A 21,110-nucleotide genomic window follows, 5' to 3' on the forward strand; every position below is an offset into this window, starting at 1 on the left:
GATTGATGAAGAACGCCGTACATACCTGCATTGGACTGTTTAACTGGGGAAATTTATACTTACGATGAAATAATGTATTATCTAATCTAGTAGGAAAGTTCTTTAAAAAGACTGTTTATATTGTTACATTAGCACCACACAGGAAGTCATTTAAAGAAATAAATTAGGTGGGTAGGAATCTGGGGGCCAGCGTGTAACAGGCAGACAGATAGACTTATTAATTCATCACTGCGGTGCAAGGCGAAGAAAAAAGACTTGTTGGAGAGGTCAAAAGCTCTCCCTCAGCCAGTCTGCAGACGCATCAACCAAACTTCAATCCATGAACCCGGGAACCCCTGCTAAGTCACCAAAGGTAGCGAACCACTTGGGTTGACCTACTGCAGAAGTGTTGATGTCCAATAAAAATACCCCGCCTTTATACCAATTTCGGTTTGGTATCATCCCTCCGGAAAGAGGGTTGATACTTAAGGAGGTTGTCTCTTACAACGAAATTTCGTATTTAAAAAAAATGAGTCATATTAATTAGAACGTATTGAGGGCAGAATTTTCGGAAAATACTGAATAGTACATGTTGATCGAAAAGCGTGTGAATTCATTACCATTCGAATTATGAATAATTATTATCGTACTGCAGTTGACTTACCAGGGCACAATTGGATACATCCTACCAATGTTTACTTTGAAGATTGATTGAAGACATCGAAAAACTAATTTTACTGTAATTATTAATTCATTAAATATATTTAAAAAAAAAATTATTAGAAGACAACCTTTCTGTTGGAAAATATTTATCGACCGTTTTCAAATATAATTTTAACGAAACTTCTTCTAAATAAAAACGATAAATGCTGAAATGATTGCAAATTATAAAAAATATCGTTTGATGATTGAATTATGTATCAAAAAAACCCCTTTCACATGCACCTATCTAATATGAGAGCTAAAAGATAAATAAAAAAATTATAAAGCGCATTTGACGTAGTTTTCATAAACATAAGAAAGCTGTGCAAATTTTCTCTAAGAGTTAGAAAGCTACAAGAGCAACTGCCTAAATGGCTCAATGAATCAATCGTTATCTTCGTTGGCAAATCTACTTCACAAAACAATAAATAGTTTGGATTGAGGTTAGTCTGTAATTAAGGATTCAGCAACACACCCTCTATTTCATCTTTCTCCCCCCAGTACCCATTCCATACTTCGTTAGCATCGAGAAGATAATAAAACTATTTGACGCACTGTTTTGAAATGTTTCTAATCGAATATTACAGCGTTATCAATCACCCTGCCTTTGATTTCCAGAATAATAATCTGTAGAGATTAAAATTTAACGAACCTCTCCAGAACAACTGTAAAATTGCCGCATACAAAATCTCCCATTACAGCTTAACAGTATTATTTTATCGTGAACAAGTTTTCTTTTGTGGCGTATGAGATATTGCTTCGTTAATGAATCTTCGAGATTCTTCTCTCATACTGTTAGAAACAATATATTATATAAAAATTATTTCTTGTGATTAGCAAAACAATGCAACTCATCGTCTAAAATAAATTAATATTGCGAAATAAAGTCTGAAAATAAATATGGTCCATACGACGATCCTTTTGGTACGCCGAACTTTTGAATGGCGTTATGATCAACGTTTGACAAAATCCGTTTGGTTATCCAAATTTGGATCGAAAACAGTCAAAATCAAAATAGAAAGATAAATAAATATTAATAACAGTGTACGGAAACATTATTTATACTGTGTGTCATCGATTTCTATAGAATTCGGAAAAATTAAATTGAACTCACCTTCTTTTCTCATTCCCATTTTGAGGCATTTCTTCAATCTGCAGAACTGGCATTGGTTTCGATGGTGTTGATCAATAGGACAATTTCTGTTCCCTCTACACGAATATGTTAGATTTCTTCGAACGGACCTTTTGAAGAACGATTTGCAACCTGAAACAAAAAAAAACACAGGTTAACATAATATTCAGTTCACAAGGAAAATAATTAAATTCTAAGACAAAAAAATAATTTCTTCGTTAAATTAGTACCTAGTAGAAATCATTTGTTAATAGGGCTAGATTCACAGGTTCCCAACCTTTGGGTCGTGACCCCAAACGAGTTCGCGAAGGCTTGTCTGTGGGTTGGCATCCGAAACAGTAAAGTAAAACAGTATAAGTGTACTATTTAAGATTTTCACGGCCAAAAGTATTTTTGTTATTTGTTTTTGGGGTGTTATGCCGTGTTGCGCTAACTCCTTCTTTACGTTACAGTGTCCATGATGATGGACACTGTAACGTTGTCCGAAACGTTAGCTAAAGAAGGAGTTAGCGCAACACGGCATAACACCCCAAAAACAAATAACAAAAAAGTATAAGTTTAAGTTCAATAAAAGATGTGTTTTCTTGACTTATTTAAAATATGTATTATCATGGTTGCGATAGCTTGATTTGTATAAAATTAAAATGACCATTCGTAATAGTTTTACTAATAATTAGTTTTCGGTTCTCTGATTCCTAGTTCGTAGTCCCAAACCAGTACATAAAAAAAAATATAATAATTATTGTCAATTCATTTAAATCTATTAACAAAAATTGCACCACGCATTTTCAGAAAACAGACAATAAATCAGTTATGTACGAATATCATAACACCGAGGAACATTTTGGACAGGTTATATAATTCTGAAATCGCTCTAGCCAATAGAAACTATAGACAAATTTATTTGGTGGTGTGTGATTGATTCCCTCTTTTGTAATAGCTGTGCAGTGAAATAGATTTTAATAACTCTATATTGTATTATGGAAAGGATTATAGTTTACAAATTCAGATTATTTTTAAATGATAAACTAATGTTTACATGACAAGTTTTTTTATGCACAGCACAAAGGATATCAAATTATTATAAGCAATAATTAGTCCCCTGAAATATCAGTACAAATTGAAAATATCTTCTGAGTAAAAATAAATGCCACTGACGGGATTTGAACCCGCACCTCCTGATGTACGGTCAGGTGCTCTGGACCACTGAGATACGTTGGCTTGTTTCCAACACGCCAATTAATTCAATATGCACTAGTTTTTCAATCAATATATTTTTACTCGGGAGATATTTTCAATTTTTTTGGATATTCAAGGCGACTAATTATTGTTTACAATAATTTGTTAACAGATAGGGTTAATATTTTTATATTACCATGAGCTTAAGTACCGTATTTTAATTTGATTTCAGTTAGATATTTTATATACGGAAAAATTTAACTAATATGGTATACTGTTATTTATTTTTAAATCTGGTCAAATAATAGACTGCAGGTCTTGACAAGAAAGTATCAGTTAAAAGCGAATGTCTGATTTTGTCGCATTCCGTCATGATATGTATTAGGAAATGAACATGTTTTCTTGATATATTATGAATGACTTAAATTTTATTAAGAATTTGGCATATTGTCACTTTTTTAACAGGATCATTTTTGGCTGTGTCCAATACGAATCAACGAATGAAACCCCCGAGTGTATCAGATGGATTGCAATTAGGATTGGAGAATCCATCTTCAGATGCCGAGAGATCAGAAGATGAATAGAGAAGCAGAATGGGGAAGCGGGTACTAATGATGATGGTTCGGTCGTGATAAATGGTCAGCAATGAATACTGGACTCTGGACACATATATAAATATATGTATTCTGTGTTGCACACCCCATATTACAATACATTATGATTGGTTTGGTGATATGTTAGGGTGACTTTCAGAGAGTAAACATTTTGGACTTAAAGAGATTGATTTTTGATGAAACCATATTTACTGAAGGTCTGCTGGAAGAAATTTTGTGGCGAATCGAGGTAACTTTTATACTGTAGACAGCAATCCATTATATCTGTATCATTGATGGGAGAAATTTTTTATGAATTAAAAATTGTTGAAAAATTCCTTAATAATGGTGCTAAGGAATAATCAAAAACACAAATTTTTGTCTGTCCTAATGATCGTCTAATGAACTCTGGAACTCAGACTTGCTTTGAATTTAAGCATCATTTTCAAAATTGTAACTGATTGTGTGATGAATAAAGACAACGATAAAATGCTTTCCTAAAATATTATATTTTTAACAGATAATTATTTTAATTTCTTTTTAAAAATTGGAACTGATTTGTCAAGAATTCGGAATATCCCGTGGTTTTGTGCTTAGAAGTAGACTTAAAAATGGGAATGTTTAAATTACAATTAAAAAAGGCAATTACGGACGTCCTTCAGATACTGAAATGATTTTGAGGAATGTGATTTTTAGAATTCGAAGACATATTTAAAAGGGATACTTCTAAGTTGATATTTCTTTTAATTCATTGTTGTTTTTTTAAAGATCGTTTATGAAGTGTTCAGGTAATAAAATTATTTGCTAAACTGTTTTTAATACTTAATTGTTTGTCTCTTTTACAGTTTCTTCGAAAATATTTACAATACTTATTGTGTGTTCATTTTAACTACTTTTCAAGGGGTCGATTCACGACACCGTGTCTAATAACTTTTAACACTACCGCGAATGAAACGGTTACCGAGAATAAAATTTCTTCTTTAGCCATAAAATAAACCACGATACCGTTCTTCATTATATGGCACACGTGATGTTGAATCTACGATGTATTATACTTATTTTGTGGTGGCTTTGACGTTTTAAATATCGTGAAAACCGCGCACAGATCGTTTCTGGGTGCAGAATGAGTTATTAAAATTTTAATTAGCGGCTTAAATTAACAACATCATTAAAGAATCACATTATACTAATACATATAAACGATACATGAAACAGAACATGTTTCATTTAGATGATACTAATACATCTAAACGATACATGAAACAGAACATTTATCATTTAGATGTATTAGTATCATCTTGTTCTTCAGTGATATAGTTGATTACCGGTTTAAATTTACTGAAGAACAAGATAATAGTAATACATCTAAACGATACATAAAACAGAACATGTATCATTTAGATGTATAAGTATCATACATGAAACAGAACAGGTATCATTGAGATGTATTATTCTTCAGTGATATAGTTGATTACCGGTTTAAATGAATTATTTCGCTGAATAACAAGATGATACTAATACATATAAACGATACATGAAACAGAACATGTATCATTTAGATATATTAGCATAATCTTGTTCTTCAGTTATATAGTTGATTAGCGGTGTAAATTAACTATATCACTGAAGAACAAGATGATACTAATACATCTAAACAATACATGAAACAGAACATGTATCGTTTAGATATATTAGGATAATCTTTTTCTTCAGTTATATAGTTGATTACCTGTGTAAATTAACTATATCACTGAAGAACAAGATGATACTAATACATCTAAACGATACATGAAATAGAACACAGAAAAATAAAAAGGTAACAAACCCAGGATCTCTGACTTACCGAGACAATTCATTTAGCCACTCGGCCATTACGACCTAATTATTTTAAATCATTTTTGTCGATCTCATTTTTCAAAATCAAAATTTACAATATTATCTTAAACTGATTTTTCCCATATATTCAGTTTTAGAAAAAGTCAATTGGTGTCACACATAAATAAAAATCAGATATATTTATACGCGAAAGATGTAAGATAAGATTTGTATTTTTTTTGTCTTATTCTATTTCATGTTTTGTTTAATTTATTAGTATTACTACTACTTCTTCAATGATATATTACACTGATGGATATATACTGAAAAAAAGTTATTCCAATCAAATTTATGTAAACTGTTTAAATAGTAGAACTAATTGATTTCTTGGTCCCAAATAATGTCTATTAAAATAAAAATAATTTTTTTTTTTTTTTACAGTAATACCGCACAAGAGTCCCAACTGCTCCCGTCTGGAGCCAGTGAGACTATGGCATCCCCAATTGGGGTATGTTGTGAGGCTGAGGGTATTGGGGAGGGGAGGGAGATGGGGAAGAGGAAGGTGGGGAAGTACCTGGCTATTCAGATCTGGTCACCAAACACGGCTAAAGCCATTTCAAGCAACGTTTCAATTCTGAATGGTGGTCTTACACCAGGGCGATACTGAGAGTATCTTCCACTCTGGAACGTGCCGCAAATATACTATATATTATTTTAAATGAATTAATTGTGAAATAACACAAATTAATCAAATAAAATTTATTTGCGCACGCCGGGTTCGAACCCGCGACCTTCGGATCTGTAGTCAAAAGCGTATACCACTAGACCACGCCGACCGTCAAAGATAATAGTAATAATTAATCTATTCAATCAATAGTCAGTTGTTAACGGTCAAGTTTTATAGCTCATGATGGAAATGTTATTAAGGACTGAAAGTGTAATATCCTTGATATCAGTACGAGTTCACCCATAGATGGCATTAGTTTAGTCTGTTAGTTAACCCATAGATGGCGTTAGCTGTCGAGTATTGTAAAGACTGAATGAATTATAAATATTGTTGGAACCTCAAGTTCGAGGTCCATATTATTCCAACCACCTGCTAATTAAGATATCGGAGATAATTTTCAATATATCACATTAAAAAAAAGTGTTTTGTTAAAGCTGGAGTTTTATTTGATAAGAGAGTTTGTGAAAAACGCCTGTATAAAATTGAAAGCAGATACAACAGCCTAAAGTTCCAGATTATTAAAAAGACTATTAAAATGCCAAAGATCATTATTTAAAGAGTATTTTTTTGTTGTTTCAAGCCCACGTAATGGAGCAATTTCAAAATGTTAAATAATAATCTAATTGATTTGTATGTTGAATTGTGGTCACCCTATCTGCTCGCGATCTCAATAGATTGACCATACGTCTTGTCGACAAGACTGATGACGTCACGTCAGTTCAAGATAGCGACGTGTACTCGTGTCAAGCCTCACTTTCACAAATTAACTAATTTTACAAAAGTGATCAAAAGCAAATTGCAGCGGATACACGTCAGAATGTTGACCTTATCTCATAATGTAAATTATTTCAAAAAATTTTAATTTCGTTTAAATTTTTTTTAAAGATATTGATGACAATGGAACAGAGGAATGGGTTTTGCATGTGGCATGTGGAGTGAGTATCTGGCATATGCCCTGACGACGGTCGCTGAAATGAAAACTTTTGAACAAAACTGTTACGTTTTAAAAACACAACCTAGCCTTACATTAATGAATAAAAATCACATGTCTAGAATACATTAGCACATAATTATTGACCATTTCACGCTTATAATAATATTCCAAACAATAACCGTACTTTTGGTCAGCCTCTATATCTCACGGCCTGCGAAGCGTGTATTGGACATAATTGGTCACAGTACTTTGATCCTGAGTTATACAGGGGTTACGGAAAGTGCGGCGTTTTATTTATAAACTTGGTCGATTCATAATAATTACTCACATCAGAGTGTAGGCCATTGTACGTTTGCCAGGTTTTAGTGGAACTATCGCGGTTTTCAACTACGGTTAGATTGCGTTAATTACTGCAATGGAGCAATTATTTTCCAAGATGGTTTTAGTAAACTCAGAACTAGAAGTTACTCGTTCGTATGATTTGAGATAACATAGAAATCATATGATAGATAGGATTAAAATTACTGAACGGTTCTCTTGCGAATATTGGTGACTTATTTGAAAATTCCAAGGCACCCGTTTCTCTTCATTTTGTCATGATTATTGGTATGGTTTATTGCAAACCATGTATCGCCAATCATTCACCGTTAAAAAGTATTCTTGTCTTGGGTTAATAATATCCTAATGTCACCAATCTTTGATTTGACATGGTTGAATGTCACCCATAGTTCACCAGTATTTAAAAAGTGTTACACGTTTTGCTAGACTAATGCGAATCTTTCATAATGATCCAAAAACGGTGCCCATCTTTCAAGATTTATTAAGTGTTTCAAGTTTTGGTGCATTGTCACCATTTAGCTATGTACATAAATATTTCTATTTCTGAAAGTCCCCATTATCCTTTTTTTATCACCAGCATCCATCCACAAGCTTGTCTCATTGTCACCAACTTTCTCCCATCAGCAATTATCCCATTATTCTTGTATCTACATTCTGCAGGAGGTCCTCATCAATTTCCATCATATTTGGTTCTTCCTCGTTCAATATTTCTGTTGTGTTGCTCATAGCCAATTATTAACCTTCCACACTCGGCTGGGCATTGGAGGTAGAGAGGCAGGGAGACAGAGAGGCAGCCAGTCCATCTCACAGCGGTGCATTTACAGGGACGGATTAAAATTTACAGAGAATTTACCGTTGGGCACATCTTGGGTAGTAGATACCTATAGATACCTAGATGCATGATCATTCGTTTCGATTCGATCCGTGGTTGAGTGGTTACATCCGAGAATTTAACCTATGATTCTGAGGGTCGCAGGCTCAAATCCCACCATGCGCAAGAAAATTTATTGAATTAATTTGCTTTATTTCTCAATTTATTATTTTTAAATAATTTATATATAATATATTTGCGACGTGTTTCATAATGGTAGATACTTTCACTAGCGCCTGGAGAGAGACCACAGAATCCAAAAGTTGCTTGAAATGCCCTTAGCCGTGTTTGGTAACCAGAACTATAGAGCCAAGTACTTCCTCTACCACATCTCTTTCCCCTCCGCACTACTTTCAGCCTTACAACATAACCGGAAAGCTGTCTATTTCCTGGAAATAACCGGTTTTTAGTGAAAAGAGAATTTTCTTTATCCTTAACTCCTTGTATATTGAATGGACTGACCTCATTTATACTAAAACTATAAACATGTATAATATTTTGTCAATTGTATGTTTATTTAGAGAGTTTTTAAAATTTTAAACTGCTTTAATACTACAGACCATTTATGATTTTGGAAATAGTAAAATTTGGAATAAAAACCCCACAGTTGACAATGCCATATACTCATTGGCTCCAGACGGTTGGGAGCTGTTAGAAATCTTATGGAACAGAAAATATATATATTTAAAATATTTCGATTTAAGGCTTATAGCTTTGGCGTGAAGCCATGGTAGTCTTAGAGAGACGTCGTTTATTATAGTAGGTAGATATCTTTCATGAGAGATTTAAAATTAAAATGTTTTTGTAAATTAAGTCCGTCACTGCACATAGGTATAGCAGTTGCGGGTAATATGGAAGAATTATGGATGAGTTCATTATATGAGCACGGGCGGTTCTCACGTTGGTTGACCTCAACGGCTTCACGCTGGTCGGCCGCACGATCGCCGGACCCGGATGGGCCAGAGTTCTGGCTCTAGCAGCGGGCACCGGTCACCGGGCACCCCAGTCGATACTACCCGGTCCGTACTGCCGTACTGCTATACTGCCCATGTGCGCTCTCGAGAAGAAAGTAGCGGGCACCTATGTAAAGTGTATTATCCATTGTAATGATTTATTAAAACGATCATAATTATCAATTTTTTTAACATTACCGGTTTCAGAATATCGCAGCCATCTTCAGAATGATTGGTATGCTGTCCTTATTCTACTATGGAAGATGCTCCGACTAACAAGCGTCATTGATCCATTCAGCATCGGTGTTCTGTCGGGGAACACGCCAAAAATTTGTACGCAGTTTACATTTGTCTCGTAAGAAAGGATTGTTACTACAACTCCTATGTTTCCTCCTTCCTCTACGACATGATTCTTTTCTCAAATAGACCCTCCAAATATCATATCAAATGATGACATGCGAAATGTTTTAGCTTTGTTTTTGTATGACCTGTTTTTGGTCTTTGGAAAAGAAATTGGCGAAAGTTCAAAAAGGGCATTGGTGCAAATCTTGTTTTCGTTGCACCAATGTATCAACTTTAGTTTTATTGGTGATGTGACCTTTTGATTGACCAGGCTGTGCATTTTGCAAAGACTCGTATTTTTCAATGGAAACACTAGTTACAATTAGGTACTAACTTACTAGTGATCGGCAAAGAAATATAATATTATATTGCAATTAACGAAATTGTATATAATAGATCTTATTTTGGCCATGTTATTTTCGATGATCGAACGTTCATCAAAATTTTAACATCAGTTTCAGTAGAGATATGACATATTGTTTATTGGCCGTGGATTTGACTCAAGTTTATATTCGAGAACTTTTGCAATAGTTAATTATTTAATTAATTTAACGTTTGTCATGAGCTTATTTATTTATTTATAGGTATTTATGTATATAATATGAATAATTAAATGGAACAATATCAAAAGTAAAATTTAATTTTAAAATCCGTGCAGAGGAATAGTATTATGCCAACCTTAATTGCAATTGCTACTGAGCTATGTTATTATAGCCTTTTTGTAACTATATTTCAGGCATTTGACCTCATCTACAATTTCTGCGAAAGTGTTGCCAATTGCATGCAATCTAAGTACAAGATAGAATCAAAATGACTGTCCTGATATTAAGTCTAATCAATAAATGTGATTAGACTCAATAAATCAGGACTGTCTATAATTTCATTAATAATTTTAAAAATATACATAAACAATACTGTGGTTTTGATTTAAACACTATAACGATTTCGTAAAATAGAAAACATGGATCTTTAAGAAAATTTCTACGCGAAAATATTTTATTTCTTGGATTATTTGATGAAAATACCGTTTGTATGTCGGTCACTGCAGGTCAAAATGCACAAACCGCAGAGAAAGTAACATACACCTACGCAAAAGCTCATTTCTGTGCTTTCAGCATTTAAACTTCGCTTACTTTAATGATTTGGCTTTTCGTTGTTCGTTTATTTTATGTTCCAGGGGAATCAGGCAATAAAAATCTTCTAATTTAATATGTTGCATTTAACAATATTGAATGGTAAGCATGCATGCTTGCCATTTTAGCAACCATATTTTTTTTCTATTTTTAATTAGATACAAAAGGCTATTGAATTCTGCTTAATTGCCAATAAATCAGTGGCGTACCTTCCTTTCACTTACGACCAATGCAATTTCCAATACCAAGGTTGAAAGGTTGGAATTTTAAAATTTTTTCAACATTTACAGATATTTCCCCGACCAAATTAATTTAAATAAAATATTACTTCGAACATCGACTGAAGCACACTTCGGAGATTACAAAGCATGCAAGTTTCATTTGAAATTAAATTTCAATTTGGGAGGCAAGTATGCAAACCATTCATTGGATAACCAATACCTCTGCAATGTGTGACCCCAAATAGTTCGCTCAGTTTGTTGACTTATCAGGGGTGCCCGGGTTCATGGGGTGAATTTTTATTGGTATTGGTGGCGAGTGAGAGGCCGGTTGACGGAGACCCTCTGAACTCTCCAGCCGGACTTTCTCGACCCGTCGCCTTGAATCGCGGTGAGAGGGATGAATTCATAGGTCACTCCTGAACACGCTGACCACCAATTCCTATTCACCCCTTATTGCTTTTTCTTTCCCAGTACTTTCATTTCGAAATAGAAATTATTTTCCTCTTGCGTAGAGTAAATGTTAATATGGAAATTAAATGTGAAAACCAATCTAACGTCTGTATTTTTTAAAATATGTTTTTTTCCAATAGATTTCACAATCAAAAATAAATTATTTGATATGTAGGAACCTGTGAACTGTTATCCACAAGCGCATACATTACGTATATACTTATATTCTTCAAACATATAATATGAAGTTTCGGAGATTTACAAGTTTGTAGTAGTTATCTAAAAAGTGTTGAAATACAAAAATAGTTGAAATCAATTAAAAGCCAAGGAACGCCATTGTAAAAAACGTTATTGACCGTTTTTTAGTTAAATTTATTAATGTACCAAAAATGATTACGGAATATTGCAATCAAGTTTCACGAATTACTTACTAATGTTGCATAATTTCACGATAACGTAATTAATTTTAATTATAGGCGTTGACTACATTATTTAATAACGAATAATAAGAAATAATACCATTATTAAAAATATATTAATTTGTGAGTATTTAGGAAATTATTATCGTTTAATATAGTTGACAGTTGGTAAAGAATAGGAAAGGAAGTTCCACCCTCAATAATTCTGTAGCAATAAGTTTTAATATCGTAATCCGGAAACCAACGTAAAATAATATCTCCAATTGGAATTTTTTATGATTAAGGAAGCCATATGATCTGTATTTCAACTGAAGAAATTATATTAGGTAAGTACTTGAAAGAATATCATATTGCTTAATCCAAGTAGGTTGACAATAGTACTCAAAGTTTATGAAATATATATTTTTTATTTATTTTAATAACATTTTTATTTAAATCATTATTATAATCGTCGTGAGCCAATGTTTTCCGTTGTTGGATGGAAGTCTCGTCAACTTTATATGATGCTTTTTTTATGGAAAACAGCACAAGTCTCAACTGGTTTAAACCGTCTGGAGCCAGTTAGACTATGGCATCCCCAATTGGGATATTTTGTGAGGCTAAAGGTAGTGGAGGGGAAGGAGATGGAGAAGAGGAAGGTGGGGAAGTTCCTGGATATTCAGATCTGGTCACTAAACACGGGCAAAGCCATTTCAACAACGTTTCAATTCTGAATGGTGGTCTTACACCAGAGCGATACTAAGAGTATTTTCCAATGCGGAACGTGCCGCAAATATATTACATATTATTTCACATAATTAAATTGTAAAATAACACAAATTTTAAAAGTTTAAAAAAAAATCTAAAATGGCACATTCTTAATCTTTATAGAAAATTTTATCGTCACCCAAAAAAAAATAATTAAAATTCAATGCTTATTGTGAAATTTAATTTAATTTTTCCAATATCTAAATTTTGAAAATCCGAATAAAAACGAAATTAAATGACGGTACACCAATGAAAAATATTCTTGATGTATACAACATTGTAATAAATTAAATAAAATAATGCATATGACTAGTATACAGGGTGTATCGGCACTAACCCGACAAACTTTAAACAGCTATTCCTTAGCACATTTGGAGTAAAAAATGTTATGGGCACTTTGCTGTCCGGTAGCATTTTTTTTTCAATTAAAAACAAAAAAAATTAAAATTTCCACACTACATCACTGTCATTAGCATTGCGTTTCGTGTTCAACAGCTGTTATAAGCAAGTATGTCAAAAAGCGTATTCGCTCTTTCGCACACACTAAATAATAATAGTTAAAAATGAAACGAATGGTGCCGTGCTATTTCGTTGTGACTGTAAACGTGCGCCAATATAGGTACACACGTGCATTATTCAACGGAATTCGAATAAAATATTTGCCAGATGGGTTTTCAAACTTTGTCAAATGGCAAAACAGTGGTGACATGTGGTGAAAATATGAATAATATTTTTTTTATTAAAAAAAAACGTTACCGGACAGCAAAGTGCACATAAGATTTTTTACTCCAAATATGCTAAGGAATAGCTGGTTAAAGTTTGTCGGGTACGTGCCGATACACCCTGTATAAGGGGGGTTAGAGAAAATTAAGGGAGACTCCCCCTCCCCAACTACAAATATAATATTAATTTATTAAAAATCTAGAAAAAAAACTTGTTAAAAATGGGATTGTAGGTCTATACCAAATGAATTGAAAAAGTTCCTGGCAGAGTATCAGTCATAAGAGAATGTTTTATGAGGAAGGCGTTTGTATAAACATTCAAATAATTGATGATTACATTCAAATACTGACATTGATATTGACATTCTGATATTATCGCATTCCTTTATGATATCTATTAGGAAAAGAAAACGTTTTCTCGACATATTCTGAATGACTAATATTTTATCAGGAAGTTGGCATGCTGCCACTATTTTAACAGGATCATTTTTCTCCTTGTATCACGTGAATGATTAGTTGTAGTAAATGGAGTTCCCAAAGAACTAATAATTTTTCAACCCTTCCCCTCAGGGTCGAATCCCCCTTCATGTGAATGCTATAGATACACCACTGCTTACATTGTATGTAATTATTACTAAATACCCTCAAGACCAAAGACATATGACGTCAATGTCCAAGACTAAGGAAACCGTAGTTTTGTGCATATCAAAAAGATAATTTCCGTAGATTGTACGGACAATGGATATGGAAAAGATATAAAATTGTTTTACGACGATTGAAGTTATCACGTGATACTGAAACAGTTGTGTGTTTTCGATTATATCAGCACTATATTTAATTGTTGCGTTTCAAGACCCGACAATTAACGAGAACTACAATCATTACTGTACAGATACAATCGACTTACGGATCCGGTATTAGTTATAGGGAAAAAACACTTCGATTATTAATTAAATAATATTACTGTTAAATGCATTTACTGAAACTATAAATCAAATCGTTTTCCACGTTGTGAAGTGTGAAAAATATTGATTTCATTACGAGATTGGCGGAAATAATAATTTTACGTCATCTTTATGACGAATAGCAAAAGGCATTTTAATAAAATTTCCTTCATCATTGAATTCATGCAATAAAGATTTATTTTTTTAATAAAACTAATGTTTATAAGACAAGGTTTTTTATGCATAGCATAAAGGATAACAAATTATTATAAGCAATAAGTTGGTTGTTTACAGGTGGAAAATATAATAAGCAGTAATTGTTGATTGAAGTACTAGTACATATTGAATTGTTTGGCGTGTTGGAAATAAGGCGACGTAGCTCAGTGGTCCAGAGCACCTGACCGGACATCAGAAGGTGTGGGTTCAATTCCCGTCGGCAGCATTTATTTTTACTCGGGAGATATTTTCAATTTGTATGGATATTTCATGCAACTAATTATTGCTTAAATTAATTTTTTAACACAAGAAGTGTTTCGTGATTCAAACATAAGCCCAATTTGAGCCTATATTTCTATACAGGGTGTATCGGCACGTACCCGACAAACTTTAACCAGCTATTCCTTAGCACATTTGGAGTTAAAAATGTTATGGGCACTTTGCTGTCCGGTAACTTTTTTTTTAATAAAAAAATTACCATTTATATTTTCACCACATGTCACCACTGTTTTATCCTTTGTCACAGTTTGAAAACCCATCTGGCAATATTTTATTTGAGTTTCGTTCAATAATATACGTACGTACCTACATTGGCGCGCTTTTACAATCACAACGAAATGGCATGGCACCATTCGTCTCATTTTTAACGATTATTGTTTAGTGTGTATGAAAGAGTGTATGAAGACGCTTTTTGACACACTTGCTAATAACAGCTGTTGAACACGAGAAACAATGCCAATGACAGTGACGGAGTGTGGATTTTTTTATAATTTTTTGTTTTTAATTGAAAAAATTGTTACCGGACAGCAAAGTGCCCATAACATTTTTTACTCCAAATGTGCTAAGGAAAAGCTGGTTAAAGACAGTGGCGGTTTTCTCTAAAGTGCGTTTGTGCGGCGAACCCCCATTAAAAATATGAGAAAATAAAACATCCTTGTTTTATAATAATATAAGCACATTATAGATAGCACGCTATTAAAATTTCGCCTTCAAAACCCGCGCCACCGAAAAATACGATGCCTATTCCAAATTTGTGCGAGTTAAAATCCGCGCCAAACTCTCCATACAAAATAATCTTAGCCGGTACAGACCCTATGACGGTGATATATACAAAATTTGGTCTTTCTTTGCAAAAATAAGACAAATTGTGTGCGCCGAACACGCGTTGTGATATCACGTGACCTCCGAACATTGACGAATGTAACCGAAGAAACCCGAGAACTTCGCGGCCGACGTTTAACCTTTGAACCATAGGGATGCAAGTTAAGTGTTATTTTTTTATGTTATATTATGGTATTTAACTTTGTAGTCATTTTTGTACATATTTTTGTTTTCTTGTTTCTGCATTTCTCCAACCGTTTGCTTATGGCATTTGTAAATCTACTACCTATTTTTAAATTTATTTCGTGCCACCTTTATTTGTTTTTTTGATGTTTTAAAATATCTATTATATATTCTACGAAATTATTCTTCTCTAAAAAACAATAATAATTAGCAACGTACCTACATTGAGTGCTATAAAAACATTAAACAATTTAATTCCTATAAAACTTTTCTCATTATCTAATAATTGTGTCTAGGTAAAGTGATTTAAAAACAATAATATGTAGGTACCCCTCCCACTAACTTTATTTAAGTTGTGTGACTGCTGCCGTATTCGACTATTTGACGTAGGACAACAGTAAGTAAATTTTGATTAGATATGTTTATCTTCTCTTGAATTTCTGAACCCCCTGTTAAAAAAACCACGAACCGCCACTGGTTAAAGATGTCGGGTACGTGCCGATACACCCTGTATAAAAATGGTGCTTCGCCATGATTTCAAATCGGCATTCAAATGGGATGGAGATATACAATTTCAGGCAAGTGTAAAAGAGACAGACCAAAAAGTAGTAAGTCAATTTAAGATTCGGGATTGGGTACCGCCACCCCAGGAACCATTTGTTGGATATCCAACACCTCTTCCATAGGTCACCCCAAGTGGTCCGCTGTGTTTAGTGACTCATCAGGGGTGCCCGGGTACATCGGGTGAGATGTGTTCAGGATGCGTCAGCCCACCAACTGCGTGGCGTGCCAGATCTGGAGAGGCCAGTTTGAGGAGACCCTTTGACTTTTCCAACTGTTGTATTGACCTGTCGCCTTGCGCCTCAGTGGGAGGGTTAAATTTATATGTCCGTCACTCATAGACATACTGACACCTAGATTCCTACCCAACTCTCATACCTTGTAAATTCCCAGAACTTCATCCCCTTCATTTCCTTATAAAAGCCTCTACACACAGCATCCCAAAAGATGACGTAGGCCCTGAGGGAAATTATTTTCTTCAGAGCCTCCTGTGTGGGGTTAATTTAAAAAAAAATCAGTTGCACATTTGTTCCCATTGAAAGTTATACAGGATTTTCCAATAAGAGGTGTTATTTTGATATTCAATCGTAAAAGATCAATGGCTTCGTGTCTTGTGTGGCACGTAGCACCCTGTCGTTGAAAGTAAACGTTGTCCAAATTAATACCATCCTATTCCGGCCATAAAAAATCATTAATCATCTCTCCATAGCGCAATCCATTCACCGTAACTGTTGCTCCAGCCTCATTTTCGAAAAAGTAAGGTCCAATGACTCCGTAGGACCATGAACTGCACCAAACAGTAAAATGTTGAGGATAAAAAAGGCTTTTCAACAATAATTCTTGGGTTTTCCGAGCCCCAGATATGACAATTTTGCTTGTTGACGAAGCCACCGAGGTGGAAATGGGCCTCATCACTCAAGATGATTTGCATTTGATTCACTCAAGTGAATTTTAATAATTTCAATGCGTTGTGAAAGCGTATATCATTATCATTTTTATTAATGGCGTAGTTTCTACTTGTCAAATGTTAAAAAATGACAGCTTTAAAAGTAGCATCTACCGAAATAGCGAGCTATTTAAAATAACACCTCTTATTGGAAAATCCTGTATTAAGATCACTTTTACTACTTTATTCTATGTTTTATTGTTAATTTTTCTTTTAATAGGGAAATAAATACTAAACACAATTTATAAAAATAATTACACGTTACATGGTTGCATGAACCAGTGGAGTTTTTGCAATAAAATCATTCTACGTACAAAAACAAAACATCAAATTAAAATAATGTGTAATACAAACTGACATCGTAAAATAATGTTCAAAGAAAAACAACGTAATGAAAATGAGAAAATAACTTAATGATTATTTTTTTTTCTAATATACAAATAATAAATTGATTTTATTAGACATTATTGTTTTTTGTGCAAGTCCTTCTGAAAAAATTAGTTTTTGAGTGTGTGATGTGTGATGTGGAGGTAGTTGGTTTTGATCGTATTAAGACGGAGAAGCTTTCACAGACATCATAATATAATTTTCAAAGAATAACAACATAATGAAAATGAGAAAATAACTTAAAGAATTTTTTTCTTATATATTATAGTCAATTGATCTGAAATGATTTTTTTTGTATTTTGTGCAAGTCCTTCTGAAAAAATGAGTTTTCGAGTGTGTGATGTGTGATATGGAGTAGTTGGTTTTGATCGTATTGTGACAAGACAAAGAAGCTTTCATTCTAAGTGGTAGTCCTTTGTAGCAAAAAACAATGGCCGCTGATATAATGACACTCATTTTATGACAGTCAGTTATTATGTATTTCAGAGTTCCCACTTCACGCGACCTGTTAATGGATAACGGATCAATACTCAACACGTATTGTTATTTCATGTTCTCTAGCGTATTTGATTATAACCTACAAAGTAGCACAGGTTATTACAATTAAAATGCTAATGAGATCTACAAGTAATAAATAATAAACGAAGTTAATAAAAGCGTAATAAAATTCTAAGTTAATTATGAGAGTTGTTTTTCTAAAGTTTAATGCTTTAGCACAAACATGATCATTATTTATCATATCAAAACCGCAATCAATAGATAGGAAGGCAATTCGTGACTTATCTGTGAGTTAGAGTTTATGACATCATTATTAATGTCACATTTAAAGTAAATCGTATTTTTGATATTCCGAGATCAAAGAAATTTAAAAGAAAAATGTCACTGTTTACGTGAAAAAAAAAACAATCCTATTTCTTATTCTCATCTTTTAAAGCAGATTAAATCCTGGGCAACTCCGGGAACTTCACTTAGTTTTCTGATTAATGTCGCTATCTTTGAACTAGTGCAGGGTAAGAGGGACTGTGGACGAGTGTTACAAAATAGTTCCAAAAACTTTCAGTACTAGCGGTGTTAAAAAAATAATTATTTGCCTGTAACTGGGCACAAAACACGATAGTATAATAGTATTTATATACATTTATTAGAAATAATGGCGCAAATATAACACCAACATGGGAATTCCCATAAACTAAAACTAAAAGTAAGCAAAATGAAGATAAATATTCTCCATCCATTTACTTCCATAAATAAAACGGTGGGTAAGGTAAGTTATCTAAATAAAGAAGTGCAATTTATTTCAGTTAGCCTTATCAATACAACCTGCGAAATAAACAGGTAGGAACTGTAACTATCACGCCGTTTCCCCGCTGGATTAGGCAGAGAGGGTGGAACGCCAAACAATTTGGTCTTGTAAAAGGAAAAGGTAAGAAAAAATAATGTTAAAACATTAAAAAAAACTCACAAGGTTTTTTATGTGAACACTAAGGTATCTCGGCGCAGCAAGCTAAAGCCAGTGGGACTATGGCATTGTGAAACTGAAGGGTTTGAAGTGGGGAAGGAGATAGGTAAGATGAAGGTTAGGAAGTAGGAACCTACCTGCATATTCACATCTGGTAACTAAACCAGGCTAATGCAATAAGAAACGCTTAGATTTTAAACATTTATTTTTTGGAAAAAAGATTTACAAGCTATTTGTTTTTGTTATATAGACCTCACTAGGTATTAAACCTGTGTTGCTTTTGTTAGTTGTTGTTTTCTTGTATTTATGGTTCGTGTATACGTCATTCTTTGTTTTCCAGATTGTTTTGTTTATCCAATTTTTCATTTGTTTTTGAAAGCTTAATTATGTAATTCGTGTTTAATTTACGACCGAAATAATATTACAATTCTCAATGTTGTTCTCTCACCAAGGCGATACTTAGGACTGGTTGTTTCGGAGAATTTGAACAATTCATCAAATTTCAACGTTCATTTACGGGTTCTGTGAAAGTCCTATTCAAATTCTGTTATTATATCATTATAGGCTAGTTGCTTGACAGAACTGAAATAAAAACAGAACTTAAAAATATCTTTCACAGAACTTGAAAATTAACTTTGAAATTTGAAGAATTGTTCAAGTTCTCCGAAACAACCCGTCCTAAGAGTATTTACCTCTCAGGTATCACGGTACCATGGCTAAATTGAAAATAGTGAAAATCATTGACTAACATTTAGAAAAATTAGGGGAATGATAGAATTGTCCATATAAATTGTCAATGTTCACAGCATTGATGTGGGTGTGAATTATGTGATTTGGATTGAAGTTTTACTAACAATTTATATTTACCGTCTTTGGGGCACTTAAATATATGTAAACCTAAAAACCATTCAGCACCAAAGACAGAATATACACTGATATATCTTGCGCAGAAAAGAATCACCTCAATGAATCAGGTAAACGTTTGATAAAGGAATTCAACAAAAATTGAAGCCATAATTTTGAAATGTTTGCAATAGAATAAAAAAAATAAAACGTCAAGCAATCAACGTGTTTTATTTACTGTTGCACATTAATTTGCACACATTTTTTAATCCTGACATTAAAAGTCATTAAAAGTTTTAAATTATACAATAAAAACCTTTGCCAGGGATGACCCTTAAAACTGGTTTCAAAAACAGACCTTAAAATTGTAATAATTAATTATGCTGACTTCCTGGTGCATTTTTGTTATTGAATTCTGGGACAAAAAATTAGCACGGCTTTTTGATAACCCCATTTTTAACCCGTTAACCAACAATCAGATAAAGTTCTCATAACGTGAATGCATTAAGCCATTTATAGTAACTTTTAACCCCTTTAATAAAATATAACGATTAATTTATAAGTGGTGGTCGAGATAGAAGTTAATAAATTGATTTTATAATGACCCACATAGAATGGTAATGAATAATTAAGGCTGTCAAAGACCATTCTGATGTCAACTGTTTAACACTGTTCAATGATTTTATACATGCATACAATACTTCAAAATAAGAACATAAAGTGGTATATGATAATAAAAAGTAAAAAAGTACCTACCTAGCTTTTTAGACAAATATATCAGTCCTTAAAAAAAAACTAAACTTATAAACCTACAGTAACTATACCTAGTAGAGACCGTTTCACTAACAAAAACGGTTTATATTTATATGAATACCATACAAGACTCCAAATTACTGCCAACCGTTTGGAGCCAGTGAGTCTATGTCATCACTGATTGGGGTAGTGTGGAGGATGTGTATCTGGGTATTCATATCTGGTCACAAAACACGGCTAAAACCATTTCAAGCAATGTATCATTTCTGAATGGTGGTGTTACACCAAACCGTTATTGAGAGAATGTTCCACTCTGGAACTTGCCATAAATTTATTATATATTTTTTTAATTAAATAAATTGTGAAATAACATAAATCAATCAGTTAAAACTTACTTGCTTACTTACTTACTTGCGCAGGCCGGGATTAGTACCGGCGACTTCCGGATTGCTACTCAAG

At 33.3% G+C, this 21,110-nt stretch overlaps 1 protein-coding gene across 2 annotated transcripts in view; it reads right to left on the reverse strand.

The window, feature by feature from the left end:
- Positions 1-21,110, reverse strand: part of svp (COUP transcription factor 2) — a 194,941-nt gene that overhangs the window by 160,515 nt on the left and 13,316 nt on the right. For both annotated transcript variants that reach the window (XM_089642847.1, XM_089642846.1), the window contains exon 2: positions 1,796-1,945. In XM_089642847.1, coding sequence (XP_089498973.1) covers positions 1,796-1,945 — 150 coding nt within the window. The remainder of the gene's footprint in view (positions 1-1,795; positions 1,946-21,110) is intronic.

The sequence above is a fragment of the Hesperophylax consimilis genome, chromosome 2 (assembly GCF_061612785.1).
Source record: "Hesperophylax consimilis isolate HC1 chromosome 2, BYU_Hcon_1.0, whole genome shotgun sequence".
NCBI lineage: Eukaryota > Metazoa > Arthropoda > Insecta > Trichoptera > Limnephilidae > Hesperophylax > Hesperophylax consimilis.